The 20,722-nt window shown below is 35.8% G+C and overlaps 1 protein-coding gene across 2 annotated transcripts in view; it reads left to right on the plus strand.

Moving 5' to 3' along the window:
- LOC120349489 overlaps positions 1-20,444 on the plus strand; it is a 28,722-nt gene extending 8,278 nt beyond the window's left edge. The window contains exons 1-5 of one of the 2 annotated variants that reach the window (XM_039419832.1): positions 9,757-10,006; positions 11,499-11,600; positions 16,508-16,743; positions 17,868-18,011; positions 20,229-20,444. In XM_039419832.1, coding sequence (XP_039275766.1) covers positions 9,983-10,006; positions 11,499-11,600; positions 16,508-16,743; positions 17,868-18,011; positions 20,229-20,343 — 621 coding nt within the window. In that variant the 5' untranslated portion in view covers positions 9,757-9,982 and the 3' untranslated portion in view covers positions 20,344-20,444. Of the gene's footprint in view, positions 1-9,756; positions 10,007-11,498; positions 11,601-16,507; positions 16,744-17,867; positions 18,012-20,228 lie in introns of those variants that run through there. The other variant, XM_039419833.1, reaches the window with a different exon arrangement.
- The last annotated feature ends 278 nt before the right edge of the window (positions 20,445-20,722 follow it).

The following is a 20,722-nucleotide window of genomic DNA, read 5'->3' on the forward strand; positions in this document are numbered from 1 at the left end:
AATTTAATTCTGAGAAGAATTATGTACGCTGTGTGAACTAAATTCAAATAAAAGTTACATAAAATTATTCTTATGTAGTACATTACACCAAAAAATTGCTGTTTTATGAGGAGAGAACTCCAAACCGCATTTTTGTGGTGTAATGAACTACATAAGAATACATTTTATTCAACTTTTATTCAAATTTAGTTCACACAGGTTACATAACTCTTTTCAGAATAAAATTCTCTACAATTTTTATTGCAAAAAATTATTTGTTCACTGGTAATTAAAGAAAGTTATTGGGGCTCAAACATAGTCTGTGTTTTTCTACTTGGATTTTTTGCATATTTCAACTTTTTTCCCAAAAACTACTCACACTAAAGCTTCCAGACTAGTTTTATTCAATTTTCCAGATATTTTCCCATAAAAATCCAGCATAAGTTTTTCAAAAACCAGTCCCCAAACAATTCTGCATCGGTGTATTTCACCAGAGGAACTGAATTCCGGGCGAAATCTTTCACTCTGTATAGCTCGCTAATGAAGCGTTTATGGATATATGTTTATAAGAATTTTTTTCTTATTTTTAACTCTACTATCACGTATTAAATTATTTTACCATAATTAAGAATCATTCTGTATAAGACACTCAAGAATGTGAATAGCTGGTACATTCAGAATTTCGAATTATCTTTTTAATAAATCTACACAATGAAATCGACTATTTACATTAGCAATGACCCTTTTACTGCTCGCTTCTGTAACACATATAATTTTTTACATTCGTATCATTACCCCAGGCAACAACACCATATTACAAATGAGAATGAAGATGAGTAAAATACACTAAAATTAATACATTCTTATCAACAATTAATTTTAATCTATTTAGCATAAAAATGTCCTTCGACAGTTTGTCACATAATCTTTTGATTTGTAAGTCCCATTTCAAATTGCATTGAACTGTTATACCAAGATACTTTGCATTGTCAGGTAGTTATCTAAATCCAAATTCCAAGAGTTGAGGTTTGTCCTTATTAAGACACAATTAGAAGCTAACCAATCTTCAATTTATCTTGTTTTCAAAACTCTACAAGGGTTTCTTAATAGTTAATATAAAGCTCGAGTTCTTGACCTGAATTTGATTTTGTTGTAGGCTACCTAAGATATTATTTCCTACTTAGAGTTATTTAATTTTACTGGAATTATAATAAAATATATTAAAATCATAGAGAATAGGCTATAATATTAAAACTATTTCTATTCAGTTCAATTTTATTAAGCCAAAACACTTTAAAACTGGCCACGTCAACAGGTATTGGAGAATCTAGAATACAGGAGCTTACAAGAATGTAGCACATGTCACATAAAATTATAAAATTCTTCTACACTTCACATACAAAATATCGGGGCACCGAGCTTCGCTCGTTATTTTTATTTATTGATAAACAGAACACAATTCTCTGAAATGATCGTGTTTATATTTCACAGCTGGCTATATATATGTCATCTTATGAATTTCGGGGATGCGATATTTTGATTTTCCACATACTCACTCGCTCACTTACTTTTTTACTATCCACAGCGCTGTTTCAGCCAAGGATGATTTATCCTTTCAATGTCGTTCAGCGAGTTTTCCCAAAGATGAGACCTAGTGCAATCGAATTTTTATATCATAAACCTACTGTGTTCCGAATTTCGTGAAAATCGTTAGAGCCGTTTTCGAGATCAGTTGAACATAAATATACATAGGTATATAAATAACCATGTATAAAAATACAGAAATGGCTCGCTTAATATAATAGGATAACTGCTATTTTATAGTTGAACAAAAAGATCCTATCATTTGAAAACTCTTCAACACTATTATATGCCTTGCCAACCAAATGCATACAAATCTCTTTAAAATCACGCCTAAGAGGCTGAGGCCTATTCAGGCTTCAGGACATATTATAATAGAGTTTAGTGAATAATTTAATAATATAGTCTCATATAGTTTCCAGTATCCGTTTTTTCTAGTTTAAGGAAAAAAGTTACAAATGGAACCTGTAGTCTATTCTAAGATCTTCCAAATATCTATAAATAATGACAATGATTTTTGAACTTTTTATATTTTTCAACCGCTCAATCTCATCAATTGTAGCCGTACAATATTAATCTTACATTAATAATTGAAAGAATGAGACGTTGATGCTGTTAATATCACTATATTTGTTAAATAAATAATTCACATAACAGAACTCTACCACAGTTCAGCTGAATATGTGGTAGGTGCTACCATTATAGGATTATAGCCTACCTACTGGTTCTGTAATGTGAATTAATCTTTGAACAAATTAGTGGTATTGACAACATCAACGTCTTATTCTTTCTATTATGGAGAAAAAACCACAACATCTCATACCATATACATTCACGTTACATTAATAATCTTATAGTTTTATAATGTGGGAGATGCAAGATGCCTTCGCTTTGTATTTTGTATAAAATATTACGTATTTTGATATTAACGATGTACTTGACCAACTTGAAACTTATCGAAAACCGTGAAAAATGATAATTAGAGGAATTATAAGAAACAGAAATATTTTTATGGCAGATAAAAACCATAGGCTACAAAAAAAGGATACAAACTACAAGTTGGGAAACCATAGGTTACAAACTAGCCTATAAGTTGGAAGAATAGGCTATTCAATTGTTTTAATATTAAACAAACAATACATGGAAAAATATGCAAATTTGAAATCTAATCATACAATATCTACATAAAAAGATCAAACTTGGAGCTACATTACATTATGAAAACATAAAGCCAATGTTTTTCTATTATTAAATTTGTACTCTTATAAATTTCTGATGAACTCCGATGCTGATTAGGAGGTGATAGAGCAAAAAATTCTCTCCAATATTTGAAGTACCGTATAACTTTAATATATAAGACATTTCCCAACGACTGTTGCAGCAGTTTTAAGCTGCATTTACTCCAAAGTTATTAACAAATGTTTATTTTTCCGTCCTTATAGTAGATTCTATTAGATTGAACGGAACTTGACAAACACATATGTTCATCATGTGATTCAATCTAATAGAATCTATAAGGACGGAGAAAGAAACATTTTGTTGATAACTTCGGTGTAAACGCAGCTTTAGTGTTCAGTGTGAAATTTCCAGTTTTGCAACAATACTCTATATTGACAAAGGAATTTGGAGGGAATGTTTGGAACACAATTTTCGACTTTGTATGGATTAGTGTTAAGAAGTGAGCAAATTTAAAAGTCATCATCTCTACCCCTTGATGTTAAGGGATGAGGGTGGTTTGAAGTTACATTTTTTGCTTACATGCTCATTATCCGGCAACAATGAATTACATACCGTAAAGACTAACCACACGAAAATGAAACTTGATGAAATTCCTACAAGGTTGATCCTGTAGAACTCTGTGAAATCTCCAACAATTTTTTATATATATCGCTCTTGAAAGAGTAGACAAATTTGAAAAATAATTGTTTCTCATTCAATTTTTTCCTCTTTCAGGTCTTATAGCCTAACTCTCCAACAATGTATTATAAAACTAAAATGTTGTAGAACATCAATATTCTCTTCAATTTGATGTAATTTTACAATTTTATGTTTCCTTACAATTGTTATAGCAGCTTTAGTAACAATACTTTACTATAGAGAGGTCCACGTTATAATGGCAGTGGAGAAAGATAGGAGAACAACGTTGCCGATCCTCTGTCTTGTCAATACCTTCTATGGCAGGTAACTGACGATATTCATCGATGAATGCAGGATGTGGGTGAGAGTGAGAGGTTGGAGGCGAAAGGCAGCAGACAGAGAGGCTTGAAGGCAGATTGTGGAGGAGGCCAAAGTCCAAATCGGGCTGTAGTGCCAGGATAAGAAGAGGAGAAAGAAGCTATTATTGTTTTATATCAGGTGTACCTGGAAATCAATCTGATATAGTGCTCCAATTGGTCTCAGGTTATTGTAGAGCAAAAAATTACACCCAGATATGTTTTGAATCATGGGTTTATATACTTGAATAGTGACGATCCGAAGAATATATATTATTATAGTGAGGTTCACATTATAATGGTAGTGGAGAAAGATGGGAGAACAACGTTGCCAAACCTCTGTCTTGTCAATGCCTTCTATAGACGGTAGCTGATACAGGTTTAGTGATGTAATATTAACTGTTTATTCTCGTTTAAAATAGTCAATTACTGTATATTTTATCAAGCAAAAAATTATATTTTTCAAAAATTTAATAATATTTTTTCATAATTAAGATGAAATATTTTGTGAATTAACTACTAATTCTACATTGCTGAAACTTGAAAGCCGATCTGGTAAGAGAGTAAAGCGAGAGATAGATAGTACTATCCGCTTTTTTTCCTTATTCCTTATTGCTTTTTCTTCATCAAAGACCAGTGAACTGGATGGATGGCGTCATGAATTTACTTTTAAGATGGCAGGTCAGGCTATGTTGTCCTTGTGTGCATCGAAATATCCACTCATGGTGTAGAATGGGTTACTCTTCAGCCACGTCACTATTTTAATTTTGAAATCACTTCCTTGCAGATTCCTCACATTGACAGGTAGGTCGTTGAACAAGCGAAGGGCAAAAATGGGGAAACAGTCTTTCTTCTTACTAATTCTGCAGCGTTTGAGGAGAGATTTTGCCTTTGAGGAGAGAGATCTTGTTCACCTGGTCCTTGCTGATCTGAGTAAGGCATTTGATTGTGTGCCTCATGGAATTCTTCTTGAGAAGCTTGCTGGGTATGGACTGGATGGTGAGGTGCTTGTGACCCTCAGATCCTACTTGACTGGAAGGAAGCAGATCATATCCATTGGAGGTGCTCTCTCTCAGCCTATGCAGGTGGATCATGGTGTGCCACATGGATCGGTGATGGGCCCACTACTCTTCCTGGTCATGATCAATGATCTTGGGCTTCTTGGACCGGTGCTGATGTTTGCGGATGACACCACAATTTACTCTAGGGGGCGGACGGTTGAACAAGCTGGCTTGCAGGCTCAGCGAGTTTTTGATGATGCCAAGCAGTGGTTTGAGAGAAACAGACTCTGCTTGAATGAGGGGAAGACTCAGCAACTGGTTTGTGGACTTCGCAGACTTGTTGACTCTGCCCATAAATCAGTGGTGAAACTCCTGGGATTTGTCATTGACTCAAAATTGGCATGGGCAGGCCATATTGATGGAGTTTGCACCAGGCTGGCATGAGTAATCTACTTGCTGCGTAGACTCAGAGCCCTTCTCAGCAGGAAAGATATGGTGATGGTATACTTTGCCCTTTTCTATTCCCATCTGCTGTATGGACTCCTGCTGTGGGGGCATGCAGCGGGCTGCAAGAGTGTGCTGATGCTCCAGAAGAAAGCACTTCGAGTGATCACCTCAGCAGGGCATCGTGAGCACTGTAGGCTTATCTTCATTGACCTGGGCATCCTTACAGTCTTCAACCAGTACATACTGTTGAGTCTGCTGCATGTTAGGGACACCGAGGGCAGTCATGTGCTGAGGGCTGATCGTCATGTGCACGCTACAAGGAGGAGACTTGACATTGACATACCGCGCTGCAGAACCAACAAGAGAAAAGACTCCTTCCCAATATTTGCACTGCACCTATACAATGACCTGCCTGTTGGTGTGAAGAACCTGCAGGGTATTGCTTTTAAAAACCGAGTTGAGATCTGAATGAAGAGGAACCTATTCTACTCAGTCAATGAGTACCGGTATTTTAATGCTCACAAGTACAATATAGTTTGAACTGTCATCTTACCATTCGACGCCATCTATCCAGTTCCCTGGTCATGGATGTAGAAGGAGGAATTGAGGAATTAAGGGAGCGTGGAATATCCATTGCAAACCTCCTCCTTGTATTATAACCGTGAAGATCCGATCTACCTAAGGACTTGGCCGCTCTCTGTGTCCTTGACATGCAGCAAACTGAAGAGTATGTACTGGTTGTAGATCGTGAGGATGGCCAGTTGCTTAAAGATGGGTCGACAGTGCTCACGATACCCCACTGATGTGATTACTCGAAGTGCCTTCTTCTGGAGCATCAGCACACTCTTGCAGCCCGCCGCATGTCCCCACAGTAAAAGTCCATAAAGAAGATGGGAATGGAAAAGAGCATGATAGACAATGATCAAGTCCTTCCGGCTGAGAAGGGTCCTCAGTCTGCGCAAAATATAGACCACCCGCGCCAGCCTGGAACAAACTCCCTCGATGTGACCCGCCCATGATATTTGTTGAATGATAGACAAGGATAGCAATAAAATCATTGCTAATCAAACACTGCCATTGTAACGTGGACCTCACTATCTCTCTCTTGGGTTAACAGCCGTAGGGCTGGTTGGCAGCAGCTCTCCATGCTTTTCTGTTGTCTGCTTTCCGCTTCAGCTCGTAGTATGATCCACATCTCATATCCCGTAGCAATTGTTTCATATACTCCAGCCTAGGTCTTCCTCTCATATTCCTTCCCTCAACCATTCCCTCCATTATCCTTGTCAGTAGAGTGTCATGTCTGATGATGTGGCCAATCAGCTGTGCTCTTCTTTGCTTGATCCACTTCAAGAAGTTCCGGTTCTCTCCCACTCTTTCAAAAACTTGCTCATTTGTAATCATATCTCTCCAACTGATCTTCATCATTCTTCTGTAGCACCATGCCTCGAATGCAGCCAATCTTCTTTCCTCTCTCACCCCCATTGTCCACGCCTCACTTCCATATGTTGCAGTACTCCATACATACGTTTTCAACATGTTTTTTCTTATGGCAAACTTAAGGCAATCTTAGCCTGGGCAATTCTGCTGGCAATGTGAAGCTTCTTCCATCACTTGTGATTTTGCTACCCAGGTAATTGAACTCCTTCACTTCATTTACTACCTCATTCCTTAGCTTTACTGCTGAGCTGTTCTCCCCTGTCCTGCAACATATTAGCACTTTGGTCTTTCGGATGTTTATTTTCAATCTCAACTCTTCCTCCATTATTCTGTCCATTTCATTCAGTGTTTTCTGTAGTTCCTCTTCACTTTCTGCCATTACTGCTATATCATCCGCAAAACGAAGCATATCTACCGTTTCCCCATGAATTTTCACTCCTGAACAAACTTTTTCTCTCACTCTGTCGATTGCCTTTTGAATATACACATTGAACAAGTATGGGGATAGCGCGCATCCTTGTCATACCCCTTTTTGAATGTGTGCAGATTCCTCTTCATTTCCACTCCTAATAACTCCAATTTCTTGTTTATAGATGTTGTAGATCAGTCTTCGGTCTCTGTAGTCTATCCCAATTTGGTGAAGAATGTTGAATAGGATGTTCTAACTTACATTGTCAAATGCTTTTTCAATGTCAATAAAGGCTATGCATGTGCGTTTCCCTATCTTCATCTGCTTCTCTATCACCTGTCTCAGCGCCAGAATTGCTTCTCTTGTCCCTACACCCTTTCTAAAGCCAAACTGATCTTCAGACAATTGTTCATCAATTCGTTTTTCTATTCTCCTGAGGATAATTCTGGTAACTATTTTCGATGGATGACTCACTAAGCTCAGCGTACGGTACTCTTCACATGATCTTGCATTTGATTTCTTTGGTATAGGTACTATAATACACTTTACAAAATCGTCAGGTAACTCTCCAGTCATATATATACTATTTACAAGATTATACAGTGCTCTCTTTAACATTCCACCAGACTTTTTCAAGAGCTCTCCTTGTATATCATCTATTCCTGGTGCCTTCCTTTCTTTTAGGTCTCGCAGTGCTTTTTCAAACTCTTCCATCAACATTGGTGCCCCCAATTCCTGTAGTTCTATCTCGTCTTCTCTTTCCAAGTGCAGATTCTCATTGTCCTCTCCACAGTACAGCTGCTCCAGATATTCTTTCCAACGTTTTGCTATACTCTCTGAATCATACTTTAATTCTCCATTTTTGTCTACAATACTCATTGTTCTCACTTTCCTTGTTTCAAAGAATCTTTTTACCTCTCTGTAAGCTATATCCATCTGCCCTGTTTTCATGCAATTGTTTATGTTCTTGCAAATTTCTCTTAAATATTCTTCTTTGTCTTGCTTTGCCTTTCGAATAATCTTGTTCCTCAGACTCCTGTATTTCCTTAATCCTTCTTCATCTTGAGAATTCTTGTACTTTCGTCTTTCATTAATCATTTCAACAATATCTTGGCTTATCCATTCCTTTCTGTTCTCCTGCTTTTTTTCTTCCTAATACCTCTTCTGCCGAAAGTTCGATACTCTTCTTTATTTTGTTCCATTCCTGCTCCACTCCCATCTGCTTTTCTGTTTCTTCCATGGTCCTGTTTGTTTTCTCCACGTATTTCGTTTGAGTGAGATCATCTTTAAGTCTGGTCATATCCCGTTGTTTGCTTTTTCTCATCTTCAGAGCTTTGAATTTCAGTTCACAGTGTATCATAACAAGATTGTGGTCACTGTTAACGTCTGCTCCTGGGTAACTTCTACTGTTTTTTACTTGGTTTTTGTACCTTTCTCTCACCAATATATAGTCTATTTGAGCTCTTCTTACATCCCCAGGGGCTTTCCAGGTATATCTCCTCCTTGGATGGTGCTGGAATATTGTGTTTGTCACCACTAACTTATACTGTGAACAGAATTCTATCAGTCTTTCTCCTCTTGCATTCCTTTGTCCCAAACCATACTTCCCAACTGTGTTTCCTTCAGCTCCTTCTCCAACTGTTGCATTCCAGTCTCCAAGTACAATAAGATTTTCTTCACTCTTCAGTTTCCCATCAACTCGTTTATGTCCTCATAGCATTTCTCACAGCCTCGTCTTCTTCATCAGTTGTTGGCATGTACACCTGCACTATCACAGTATCCCTTGGTTTGGTTTCAATCCGTACTGAGATCAATCGTTCATTATATTGCACAAATCCCTTTACCCTATTTCCAAGTTTTTTATTCAGTATTATGCCTACCCCACCATAGCAAGGCCGATCGTCTGTTGTGCCTGACCACTCCAGAAATCTCCAGGCTGGGGCCACCTCATCTCTGCCACGCCTAACACATCTAATAAATAAATAAATAAATAAATAATAAATAAATAAATAAATATAAATAATTCCATTCTTTCCATTCCATGAGTAAGTTTTTCAGTTTTCCACTCTGAAGTAATGTTCTCACATTCCATGTACCAATTCGTTCTTCATTGTGATGTGACTTCTCGAGCTTTCCCCCCCCGGAGATCCGAGTGGGGGAATGTTTTACCTCAGGAATATTTAACTTTTGAAGCATTCATCATGAGTTGCTGATTCTAGGGATATCCAAGTGGATCTTTGTCCATATCGCCCAAATATCGCCCATGATATTTGTTGAATGATAGACAAGGATAGCAATATCATTGCTAATCGAACACTGCCATTGTAACGTGGACCTCACTATACTGGCAATATAATGTATTCCAAAGTAAAGTTTTGATATTTCAGATAATAAACTCAAGAAAAGAAAACTTTGACCAATTAGCTGATTTGAGATAAAGTGAAATTCAAGATGATATATATGTCAGCCTATTGAAATTTTTTTCAAGAAATAAAAATAATAATAATTCAATCCCTCTCAATCATCTGCTTCGAGCAACTTAAAACTGTCAAAGTTTTCGACGGAGAAATGTTTAGGACACCACTTTTTTCAGTGTTGCTGAGCTGTGACTCTGGTGACCTGTTACCTTTGTCGATCTTTGAACAAAATCCAGTAAGCAGTAGGCAATATAATCCAGTAGGCAGTGACAACTGACAAATAGAATTTGGAAAACGCTAGGTTATGTTTGATTAAAAAAGAAAATAAAATCATTTATCTATGGATTTTTGTTGAAAATCGTCAATGTTTTTAACTTTTACAGTAATGTATTAGTAGTATTGTACTCAAAAATGCGGTAAGGTACCCTTGGATTTTTACTGAATAGGCTAATAAGATTTTTAAGTTGATGCTTTGATACCGGCCAGGTCTTGCAAAATATGAGTAGGGGTGCAAAGGATATTGTAAGTATCAATAATATTATATAGACCTATACACATTTAACTACATAATTATATTGATAATTGATATTAATATTTTTTTTATTTAAAAAACCTACAAAATTCCATTAGGCTATATGTTAATTGAAAGCAAATCACATGATGTGTTGAATATTGTCTTTTAGATTTGTAAAATACATTGCTAAATACATTTAGCATTCAAAAATTTGCCATAAATTCCTATTATTTTGGTTCTTATATTTGAGCAATATCCTAGAACCTAAAATATATAGGTTAGGCCTTTTTCACTTTTGTGGTGAGTGCATCCACATGAGCTCCACCTCACCTACTGAGACGGATAATTAAAAGTAGTACCTACATGGAATAATTTTGCTGATCAGATAACCATGGAATTAACTACTTTCATACTGATACTGAAGATTTGCTGGATTCCGTTATATTGAGATCCACGATAAGCTGCGTACACATATACGCGCTTCCAACCCGCACCGAGCATGCTCCGCCCTCGTACCGCCCTCGTTCCTCCATATTACCGCAGTCGCTCCGCCCCCGCTCGGCAGTCGCACCCATCATGAACGTTACGGAGGATGTTAGCTCTTCTCGCGTTCCCCGGTCGAACCACTCTTGCTCCCCGGTCGATCATCAATCGCTCTGCTGGAGTGACGTTCGGTTGCGGAGCAGAGCGAAAGTCTGTACGCACCTTTATAATGGCAGTATTTGATTAACATTAGTGTTGCTTTCCTTGTCTATCATTTTTGACAAAGCAGTTAGCGCTCGGCAACGTTGTCTGATCCGTTTTTCAACAATATAAAAATATAATTAATCAACAAAATATTCTATCTCAATTATTGATTCATTAGAAAATAGTTTTTACAAATGGAAATAAATTGGAAGTTGCATTTGTTCAAATGCTAATTAATTAATAATAATTATTAAACGAAAATCCCAATTAAATGCTGTAAATAATTAAAATAATTTTTCTTGACAAATGAAATATCATTAATTATTGTAAACCAATCTCAATTATAACTAGGCTATTTATAATAATTGAAAAATATTTTCTCACAAATAAAATATAATTGTTTATTCTAAACAAGGTTGAACCGTTCATAAGTACATCAGATATACCTCGGCATCAGGTGATCTTCTATAGAAGGCAGTGGCAGGACAGAGAATCGGCAACACTGCTCTCTATCTTTCTCTACTGTCATTATAACGTGGACCCCACAATAACGACTTGCAGTGTTTAGGTAACAAATAATTATGATAGACCGTTAGAGAAAAGTTGGTAAAACTTTTCTGCAAACTTGGTAACACTTTTCTGCCTACTTATCAGATTTATTTATTTATTACATCCCACAATCAAAATATCAAACTAATGATTAAGAGAGAATCAACAAGATAAACCCGAAACTGTTTCTCTCCTTAAGTTGTTGTCGTTTGTATGTAGATATGTTTGTTTGTTTAATGTCTGTATGTTTCTGTTTTATTTCAGGAGGCAGTCGCCCTTGTCATCGACTGTGGTCTGAAGAGCTCCAAAGATTCACAGTTTCTGGAAAAATGTAAAGAATGCGCTACAAACATAATATTAAAAAAGGTATTATTTTAATTATTCAAGAATGACGTTCTAAAAAATCACTAAGGGTCGGTTTCCGAGCTCGGGATTTAGCTAAGTTCTAGAAGTAAAACAGTTGGAGTCACCAGAAAATTGGCTTTCCGAAACGGGGCGTAGTCATAAGCCGCGTTTACACCAATGTTATTAACAAAATGTTTATTTCTCCGTCCTTGAAGATTTTATTAGATTGAACATAACTTATCATACACATGATGAACATATGTGTTTGTCAAATTCCGTTCAATCTACTAGAATCTATAAGGAAGGAAATAGTATATTTCGCACCTAGGGCCGAAAATGAGACTTTTCCGGCTCGAAATCGGTTTTCAAGTCCGAGGCGTAGGCCGAGGACTAGAAAAGATTGAGAACCGGAAAAACATTCTTGCCTGTGGTGCGAACGCTATTTTTCGCCACACAGAAAAATAAACAATATATATATGAGAATAATTGTACATTAAGCACTTCCAAAAGCAAAAGTGGAAGGTCATAGCTCTAGCAAATCTGAGGTAATCTGAATATCAGGAAATTGTCCAAGTATTTTTATTTTTTATTCTGATTTGTCTAAATAACCTGAAAGATGATGTTCAATTATGTGGGAGGTTGAGTTTATACTTTTTTTATTCTTTCAAATGACAATAAGATTATATTATTATCAATGTTTTAATTATTGAATAATAAACTCAAATAATGAAAAGTTTCAAGATCAGCTTTTTTAGCACACTTTAAATTTAGCGTGCGGAAAGGGTAGTCTTTCCGGCCTTAGCCGGAAAGAAACCGGGTTTCACGTCAGACGAGAGTCGTCTGCAAACAATGTCTTTCAGATCTACGTAGGGACTGGAAAACAGCTGCTTTCTGTGCAGTGTGGCGAAAAACAAGCATTTTGTTAATAACTTTGGTGTAAAAGCGGCTTAAGTCCTCGTTTAAATTAAATTTAGAAAAACTAGAAAATTGAACACATAATAAAAAAAGAGAAAATAGTGTAAAGTTTCAGCTATTTTGAATTATTCAGGAATGTTTAATTTCATCAATAAAAAACGTTTCCAATGATAGAAATTAGAAAATAAAGATTATCATAAAAACTTCTACTAAGCCCCGTTTCGGAAAGCATTTTTTTTTTTTGACTACAGCTGTTTAAAGTCTAGAACTTAGCTGAATCCCGAGCTCGGAAACCGGCCCTGAGTATAGTCATAGAAAAAATATAGCACAATAAGATAAAATCCCATTGTATAGGACGTTTATAAATTCCAATTTTTAATGTTAACTCAAACCAATAGTCCTAGTAGTTGTTTTGGGTGAAGCTATGTGACGCTGGTAGTCGCTCATACTGTGCCGTTCTTACACTCTTAGGGCCGTTTGCACAGTACCGTATAGATTGCTAAACTCGATTAAGTTAATCGAGTTTAAGTTAATCTGAAAGTTCAAACTTGAATCGGTTTTCTCAGTGCATTACTAACCCAGTTCAAGTTAAACTAGTTTAGCGTTGAGTTGGTAATAGAATGCCATCGTTTATGATATCAGGAAGGCTGATTTTTAAGGGAATTTTGTTTTTGTTTACAAACCATCAGTAAATTGAGGTTATGTAGCTACTATTTCCTTGTTCAAAATCCACAGAGCTGTAAGTTGTACGGTAATAAAAGTGAAAAGTGATCAAGAAATTATTCAAAAAATGCTATATTACTATTAGATACAAACTTATATTTAGTTGGCACCAAAAAATATATTTTAGAATTTAAGATAAAAAAGTTATTTTGTTACGCTTAAATCTACTATGATCCTCCTCTTTTATTAGAAATCTCTCGAAAGCAAAATATCTCAGTTATGTGTTATTAAAAACATGTTTTCTGATCAAAGACCACTGATAAAAATTGTCTTATTTTCTATCAAGTGGTTTATTTAATCAAATAATAAATTGACACTTGCTTTACTCAAGCCAAACCGTTAAAAAATTTTCTATCATCCCAGAAATTTAAATGATTCGTTTTTTGCCCAATTTTTCTCAGTTCCAAAATTTCTTCGCAGTCTTCTCTATCAATCGCATTAAAAACTTCTATCAATTCTATCAAAATAATGATTCACTAAATCCTGAATAACTATTATCGTCTACAGAAGCATTAAAAACAACCGTCGAAAAATAATTTACCATCAGCTGTTTCCTCATCAAATCTTACAGATGTCCAGTTAATCCAAATTATTTGGTTTAAACCTCCTGCTTTGGAGGTTTAAACTTTCCCAGAGTTTAAACTCAATACAGAGTTTAAACTGATACTGTTCAAACGGAATTTTAGTTTAAACCAAAAAAATCCAGATTTGGTTTAACTTACAGTGTGCAAACGGACCTTACACTCCCAACAAAACAGTAATAATGGACAGTAGTCGTCAGTAATCGGCTTGAGTTAACAAAAATACGGCTTGAAATATGAAACATGAATACTGTATAGATAGTTGAAAATGATACATTAACAACACAATATGATACAGTATCATCTCAACTTGATACACAACACCAAAATTTGATACAAAACTTCCAAACTTTGAATGATTTCTTCAAACCATAGAATATCTTCTTATGATATTCCTAAGGGTAGGCACATATCAGTTAGTCAAGACAAGTCACGATTAGTCACAATACTTCACATAGTTGCTTATGAAGACATCTAATTGCAATGACTAAGGCTAGGCACACACCAGTTAGTTAAGACAAGACAAGACACGTTTAGTCACATTACTTCACATAGTTGCTTATGAAGACATGTCTAATTGCAATGACTAAGGCTAGGCACACACCAGTTAGTAAAGACAAGACAAGACACGTTTAGTCACAATACTTCACATAGTTGCTTATGAAGACATGTCTAATTGCAATGACTAATCGGTGTGTATTGCTTCATAAGCAACTATGTGAAGTAAGTAGTATTGTTACTAAACGTGTCTTGTCTTGTCTTAACTAACTGGTGTGTGCCTAGCCTTAAACTTCAATATATACAGAGTGAGTCATATGATTGTATGGGAACCCCTAAATAAGTTGAAGACTATTGTAGATATAATACTGTAACTTCCAGGATAAGTTATTGGTCGAATACTCTACCTTTTGACGTACAACTGAATTTCAAACCCTCATGAGGGGATGACTTAGGGGTTGTAACTCGAGTATTTTAAATGAAAACATCCTTTGTGTGGTACATAATTTTAAAGGCCTTTTCAAAACAAGAAAAATGACATCAATAGAAATGTTCTATGATACTTCCAAAATGGCTTGTACCTAATAATTTAAAAAAAAACTAAAACCTCATTCGGCTGCTATTTTGGATACAAGTATCATAGAACATTTTTATTGATGTCATCTTTCTTGTCCTTGAAAGGCCTTTGAAATGATTGACACAATGGGTATTTACATTTGAAGTATTGGAGTTACAACCCCTCATTTCTTTGAAAACTAAAACTTTAATCAGCCGCCATTCTGGATACAAGAATCACAGAACATTTTTATTGATAACATCTTTCTTGTTCTTAAAAGGCCTTTGAAATGATGTACCACACAATGGGTATTTACATTTGAAGTATTCGAGTTACAACCCCTCATTTCTTTGAAAACTAAAACTTCAATCAGCCGCCATTCTGGATACAAGAATCATGGAAAATGTTTATTGATGACACCTTTCTTGCTTCAAAAAGGCCTTCAGAATGATGTTACCACACAATGGGTCTTTAAATTTAAAATAATCGAGTTACAACCCCTAAGTCACCCATCATGAGGGGTTGAAATTCAGTTGTACGTCAAAAGGTAGAGTATTCGACCAATAACTTATCCTGAAAGTTACAGTAATATATCTACAACAGTCTCCAACTTATTTAGAGGTTCCCATACATATGACTCACTCTGTGTATAATTTTAGTTATTCATTCATTCACACATCATTTTGTATAGTTTTCTCTTCAATTGTAATGCAATTTATTTATTTATTTATTCAAACAATCAGAATTACACAACTTACAGTAAAGTACCACAGGCTTATAAGCCCAAAACGGTTCCAATTCTAATTTATACAACAGTCCAAATGTAGCTAGGTTATGTGTCACTCAACATTCTTCAATAATTACACATTCAATTTACTAGTAGTTCTGTGAACAGTAGACCTCACGCAGTATTCTCATCCACAAGTACCTGATTGAAACTATAGACCTTATGGAAATACAGCAATAGACTGGCTTCTCCACACATCTGTGTAATCACTTGTCAGCTGATTTTTATGATGAATAATTCTATAGGCTGATTTTTACTCTAATATTGGCGTATGAAGGAGGCTCCTTTTTCCTTTCATATTATCCTTGAAATGAAAAATTTCTAAAAACCTTGTATATACGTCGACGCGCAATTAAGAAAGGAACATACCTGTTAAATTTCATGAAAATCTATTACAGCGTTTCGCTGTAAATGCGCAACATATAAACATTTAAACATTCAAACATTAAGAGAAATGCCAAACCATCGACTTGAATCTTAGACCTCACTTCGCTCGGTCAACAACAGTCCAAATGTAGCTAGGTTATGTGTCACTTAACATTCTTCAATTACACACTCAATTTACAATTCAAAACACACACAAAAATCATTTTTAAATTTAAAAAAACTTCTAAATTTTATTCAATCATTTAAACATTAAGAGAAATGCCAAACCGTCGACTTGAATCTTAGACCTCACTTCGCTCGGTCAACAATAGTCCAAATTTAATGCAGCTAGGTTATGTTTCACTTAACATTCTTCAATTACACACTCAATTTACAATTCAAAACACACACAAAAATCATTATCAAATTAAAAAAAAACTTCTAAAATTGTATTGTAGTTATGATAAATGAAACTCATCCATGTCATCTATTTTTATTGCAGATCTTCAGCGAGAGCAAAGACGTGTTGAGTGTGATTGTGTTGGGTTCGGAAGCCACCAGTCATCCACTGGACAGCGACGGAGGCTACAGGCACATAGAGGTGGTGCTTCCCTTCATGGTGGCCTCCTGGGATCTGGTGACCGCGGTGTCCGGCCTCTCCATCAACCACAGAGTCACCAACAGCGACTGGTGTGACGCCCTCGTGGTCGCCATGCAGTGTCTCAAGGAGAAGATGGAGTGAGTGTCACCTCTCTATAGATAGGTCCACGTTATAATGGCAGTGTACGATTGACAATACTGTTGCTGTCCTTTTCTATCATACAACAAAACAGATAGCGCTATCTCTCTCTAGCTTTGCAATGTTGACAGTTTGCCAGAATATTTTATTTTTACTTTTGACAGTAACTGTACAAACAATTCTCAGCCGCCATTTTTTCTTCATTCTATCAAAACACTTTAGTACACAGTCGTGTAATTCATTTAAAATGTATTTTTGGAACAATGAAATACTTTTTAGACATTACCCTATGAGAAACACAAATTAAAATACCTGAAATGACATTTTAAAAGTTGATAACTAACCATCCTAGACTTCATCCATGCTTCAGTTAGCCTACACGTATACACTACAATTTACAACGTAACAATTTATTACGAAAGAAGAAATTATCATAACATTCATACAGAAATGTTCTATACAGAAAATCTAATCACAGTAAATTGAGATTAATTCCCAGAGGAATGCACAAATTTCCCTCACAAAGGCCCAGTTGCACAAAAGCCGGTTAAATTTTAATCCTGATTAACTTCACGTGAACCAAATCAGAGTAGATCATTTAAAGAAGATGGATGTACTGGAATTAATCAGGATTGAAAATAACCCGGCTTTTTGCAACAGGCACTAAGTACCTGATCGAATGGTTACAAAAGTTCAACAGCTGAGTCATAATTTTGACACAGTTCCACAAACATGAACTCGCTCACTCACTTCCATCACCAACAGACGACGAAATAATTATTATCATCTGTTTTTCCAAGGATGAATAATAATTATCCTTTTAATGTCGTTCAGCGAGTTTTCCCAGGGATGAGACCTGGTGCAATCCAATCTTTATATCATAAACCTAATATGTTCTGAATTTCGTGAGAATCGTTAGATCCGTTTTTGAGATCCGGTGGAATACAACCATATAAACATTTAAACATCCAAACATATAAACAGAAGTTGCTCGTTCAATAGTATAGGATAAACTGGATTTAAGAAAATTAATATTATACTAAATTTGAGAAAAAAACAGATTAAAAGTTACATTGTCTAATTATACAATTTCAATAATTGACGATGTTTTTTCTTGTTTCAGTGACACCAAAAATATGAAGAAAGTCAATCACATTACGACGGCGAAATTAGTGATGTTGAGCTCATTTAGCCAAGATGTGGACGACTCATGTATGGACAGTGTCGTCTCAGCAATCATCAACACTGACATGGAGGTCATTTTCATGTGAGTACCATCACCAAAGAGACACCATAGAAATTGTCAAAAAGGAACTTGAACGACTATACCATGGGGGGATATCTGGTTATGCTATCTCTAAGGTTTCTCTTTTCGTGTAAGTTAGTTGAGATGTTGATATTTTGGTAATTATTCAAATAAAATATTATATATAAAAAGACTAAGGGGCGGTTTCCGAGCTCGGGATCTATAAGTTCTGGACTTACAGAGTCCAGGACTAAAATAAGCTCTCGGGTCTAAATCAACTTTCTGAGTCACGGGTTTATGTTGTAAACTCCGGGGTCTATCAAGTTCTCGACTTATTCAAGTTCAGGACTTTAACGCAGTAAATATGAGGGAAATTCTCAATATTTTGCTGTTGTATTGTTGGCATTATAGCAAAACAACTGATAACAGCGGGATAATTCAAATGCTCTCCAAACTATTTTGTAACAATTATTTTGTGAAAATACGTTTCGATTTCTTTGTATGGTGAAGGTCTATAAATTCAAAGCAAAACCTAACCTTTTGAAACGTGAATAAAAAATCCAGGGTCTATAAACTAAATCTCTAAACTCCAGGGTCTATTAGAGTCCTCGACTACGTTAACGCTCTGACTCGGAAAGCCAATTTTCTGAATCCAGAGTTTAAAGCCTAGCTAAATCCCGAGCTCGGAAACCGGCCCTAAGAAATTGTCAAAAACCACAGATTTTATTAAAAGTAGAAAGATTAGTTTCGGTTGTTATTACCCCATTGTCAATCGCTGATAAACTAAAACTAAATACAAGAGCAGCAGAATTTATTCTAGTAGGCGAGTACTGCTATTGGTCAAGGGCATGAACGCCTGCCATTGGCCCAGCTAGACAATCTCCTCCCACTTAACGGTGTCACAAAATGGCCGCTTAGGCAACAGACTCGCCATGATAACAAAATTTACTCTCAGTACAAAATAAGAACCAGTAAAATATAATAAAACAAAATGTAAATAGAAAAACTATTGACTAACGTATGCTTACAATGTTATGACTAAATTCGTAGTGTTGTATTGGTTGAAATGAATCTGGTCATTTAAACTATACTGGGAATTTTCCTTAATTACTCTTGTTATTTCTAAAGCCTCTAGAATATTCAAAGATCTGCCTTTGTTATTAACATGCAGAAACTCAACATTCTCCTCAACTGTGAACTTGTGATTATTTGTTATCAAATGATCTTTCTAACCATCAATAAATTTATGGTTTTTGACAATTTCTTAGTCTTTTTATTCAATATTATATTATTTGTATTCAACAACTCACCAGAATTATAGCAATATATCAAGAGGCCCAACACACCGAAATCCTTGGACTGATAACTTGTGAAGCTCGATCAATTGATTCAATTCAATCATCTTTAAGGTAGGCGCACACAGATCGTCATCGGACGGACGGCACGCATCGGACGGATCGGATGATTATATTTGATGCATTGTTTTCAATTGGAGTGCGCATACCTATAAGGATGCGGATAGTATGCGCACTCCAATTGAAAACAATGCATCAAAACTAAAAATCTGGTGTGGCGCACTCACACAACTTTCCTTGCCGTTATGAAAATTGATCACCTGACGCTAGTGTTCCCGCGCATCTCAAGTCTACTATTCAAAGATTTGAGCCAGCTGGTGACAGGGCAATAACGCTGAAGACACACATGAGGTCTGCTATCTTTTCATAGTGAATGATTTAATAGAATAAACAATAATGTGCAATTGAATAATCACATTTTCTCGAATTTAAAGCTTATTTTCAATTTTAGGTGAGAATGTTACTGAACATTAATTGTAGAAATTTTCATGCTCAATCTACTCCACTTGATTTTTTTTTGTTTAAATTGTATCTGAAGCCTGATAATTGGGAATCTGTTGTTTTTGACAACATTTCCGCCATTTTAGCAGCCATCTTGAATTGCATTTGATCGAAAACACATACAGACCAATACCCAAAAACCACTTTTTTGGACTCAGGGGACCTTGAAACGATTAGAAATTTAGAAATTGGGGTACCTTAATTCTTTTCGGAAAGCAATACTTTCCTTACCTATGGTAATAGGGCAAGGAAAGTAATAATCCGATCCGTCCGATGCGTGCCGTCCGTCCGATGACGATCTGTGTGCGTCTACCTTTAAATGTATGTATTTAGGGCAACTTATTTTTATCAATTCAATCAATTTGCACTGTTTCTATTGCAGAGCTCCTGACGAGGTGGCTGAGAGAATCGAGGAAGATTCGACGGGCAAAACTCTGTCTCATGGTGAAAATGCTCTCAGAAAAGTGATCGAAAAGGTCAGTCTGCTAAAACCATGAATTTAACTGCAAACTGTCAGCACCTCTTGTACATAATTATTGGTTTTTATGAGAGTGTTTACATATTGGTAGACTGAAAATGTATGAAAACTCCCATAAAAATTTGATGATATTCTCTACGCGTACAAGAGAGCAGATTTTTTTGGAATAACTTAAGTCCGACACACACATCGATTTTGGGTCGTACGATATTTTGCCGCCCTTATGAATTCTATCAGATTAAACGAAACTTGACAAACATCATCTGTTTGACATCATCTTTTCAATCTAATAGAATTTATAAGGACGGCAAAATATCGTATGAACTGTGGGAACTGACTCGACCTAAGGGTCCTTTGTAACTTAATTTTGATAAATTGGAAAGGACTCACCGGCTTTT

The sequence above is a fragment of the Nilaparvata lugens genome, chromosome 1 (assembly GCF_014356525.2).
Source record: "Nilaparvata lugens isolate BPH chromosome 1, ASM1435652v1, whole genome shotgun sequence".
Taxonomy (NCBI): domain Eukaryota; kingdom Metazoa; phylum Arthropoda; class Insecta; order Hemiptera; family Delphacidae; genus Nilaparvata; species Nilaparvata lugens.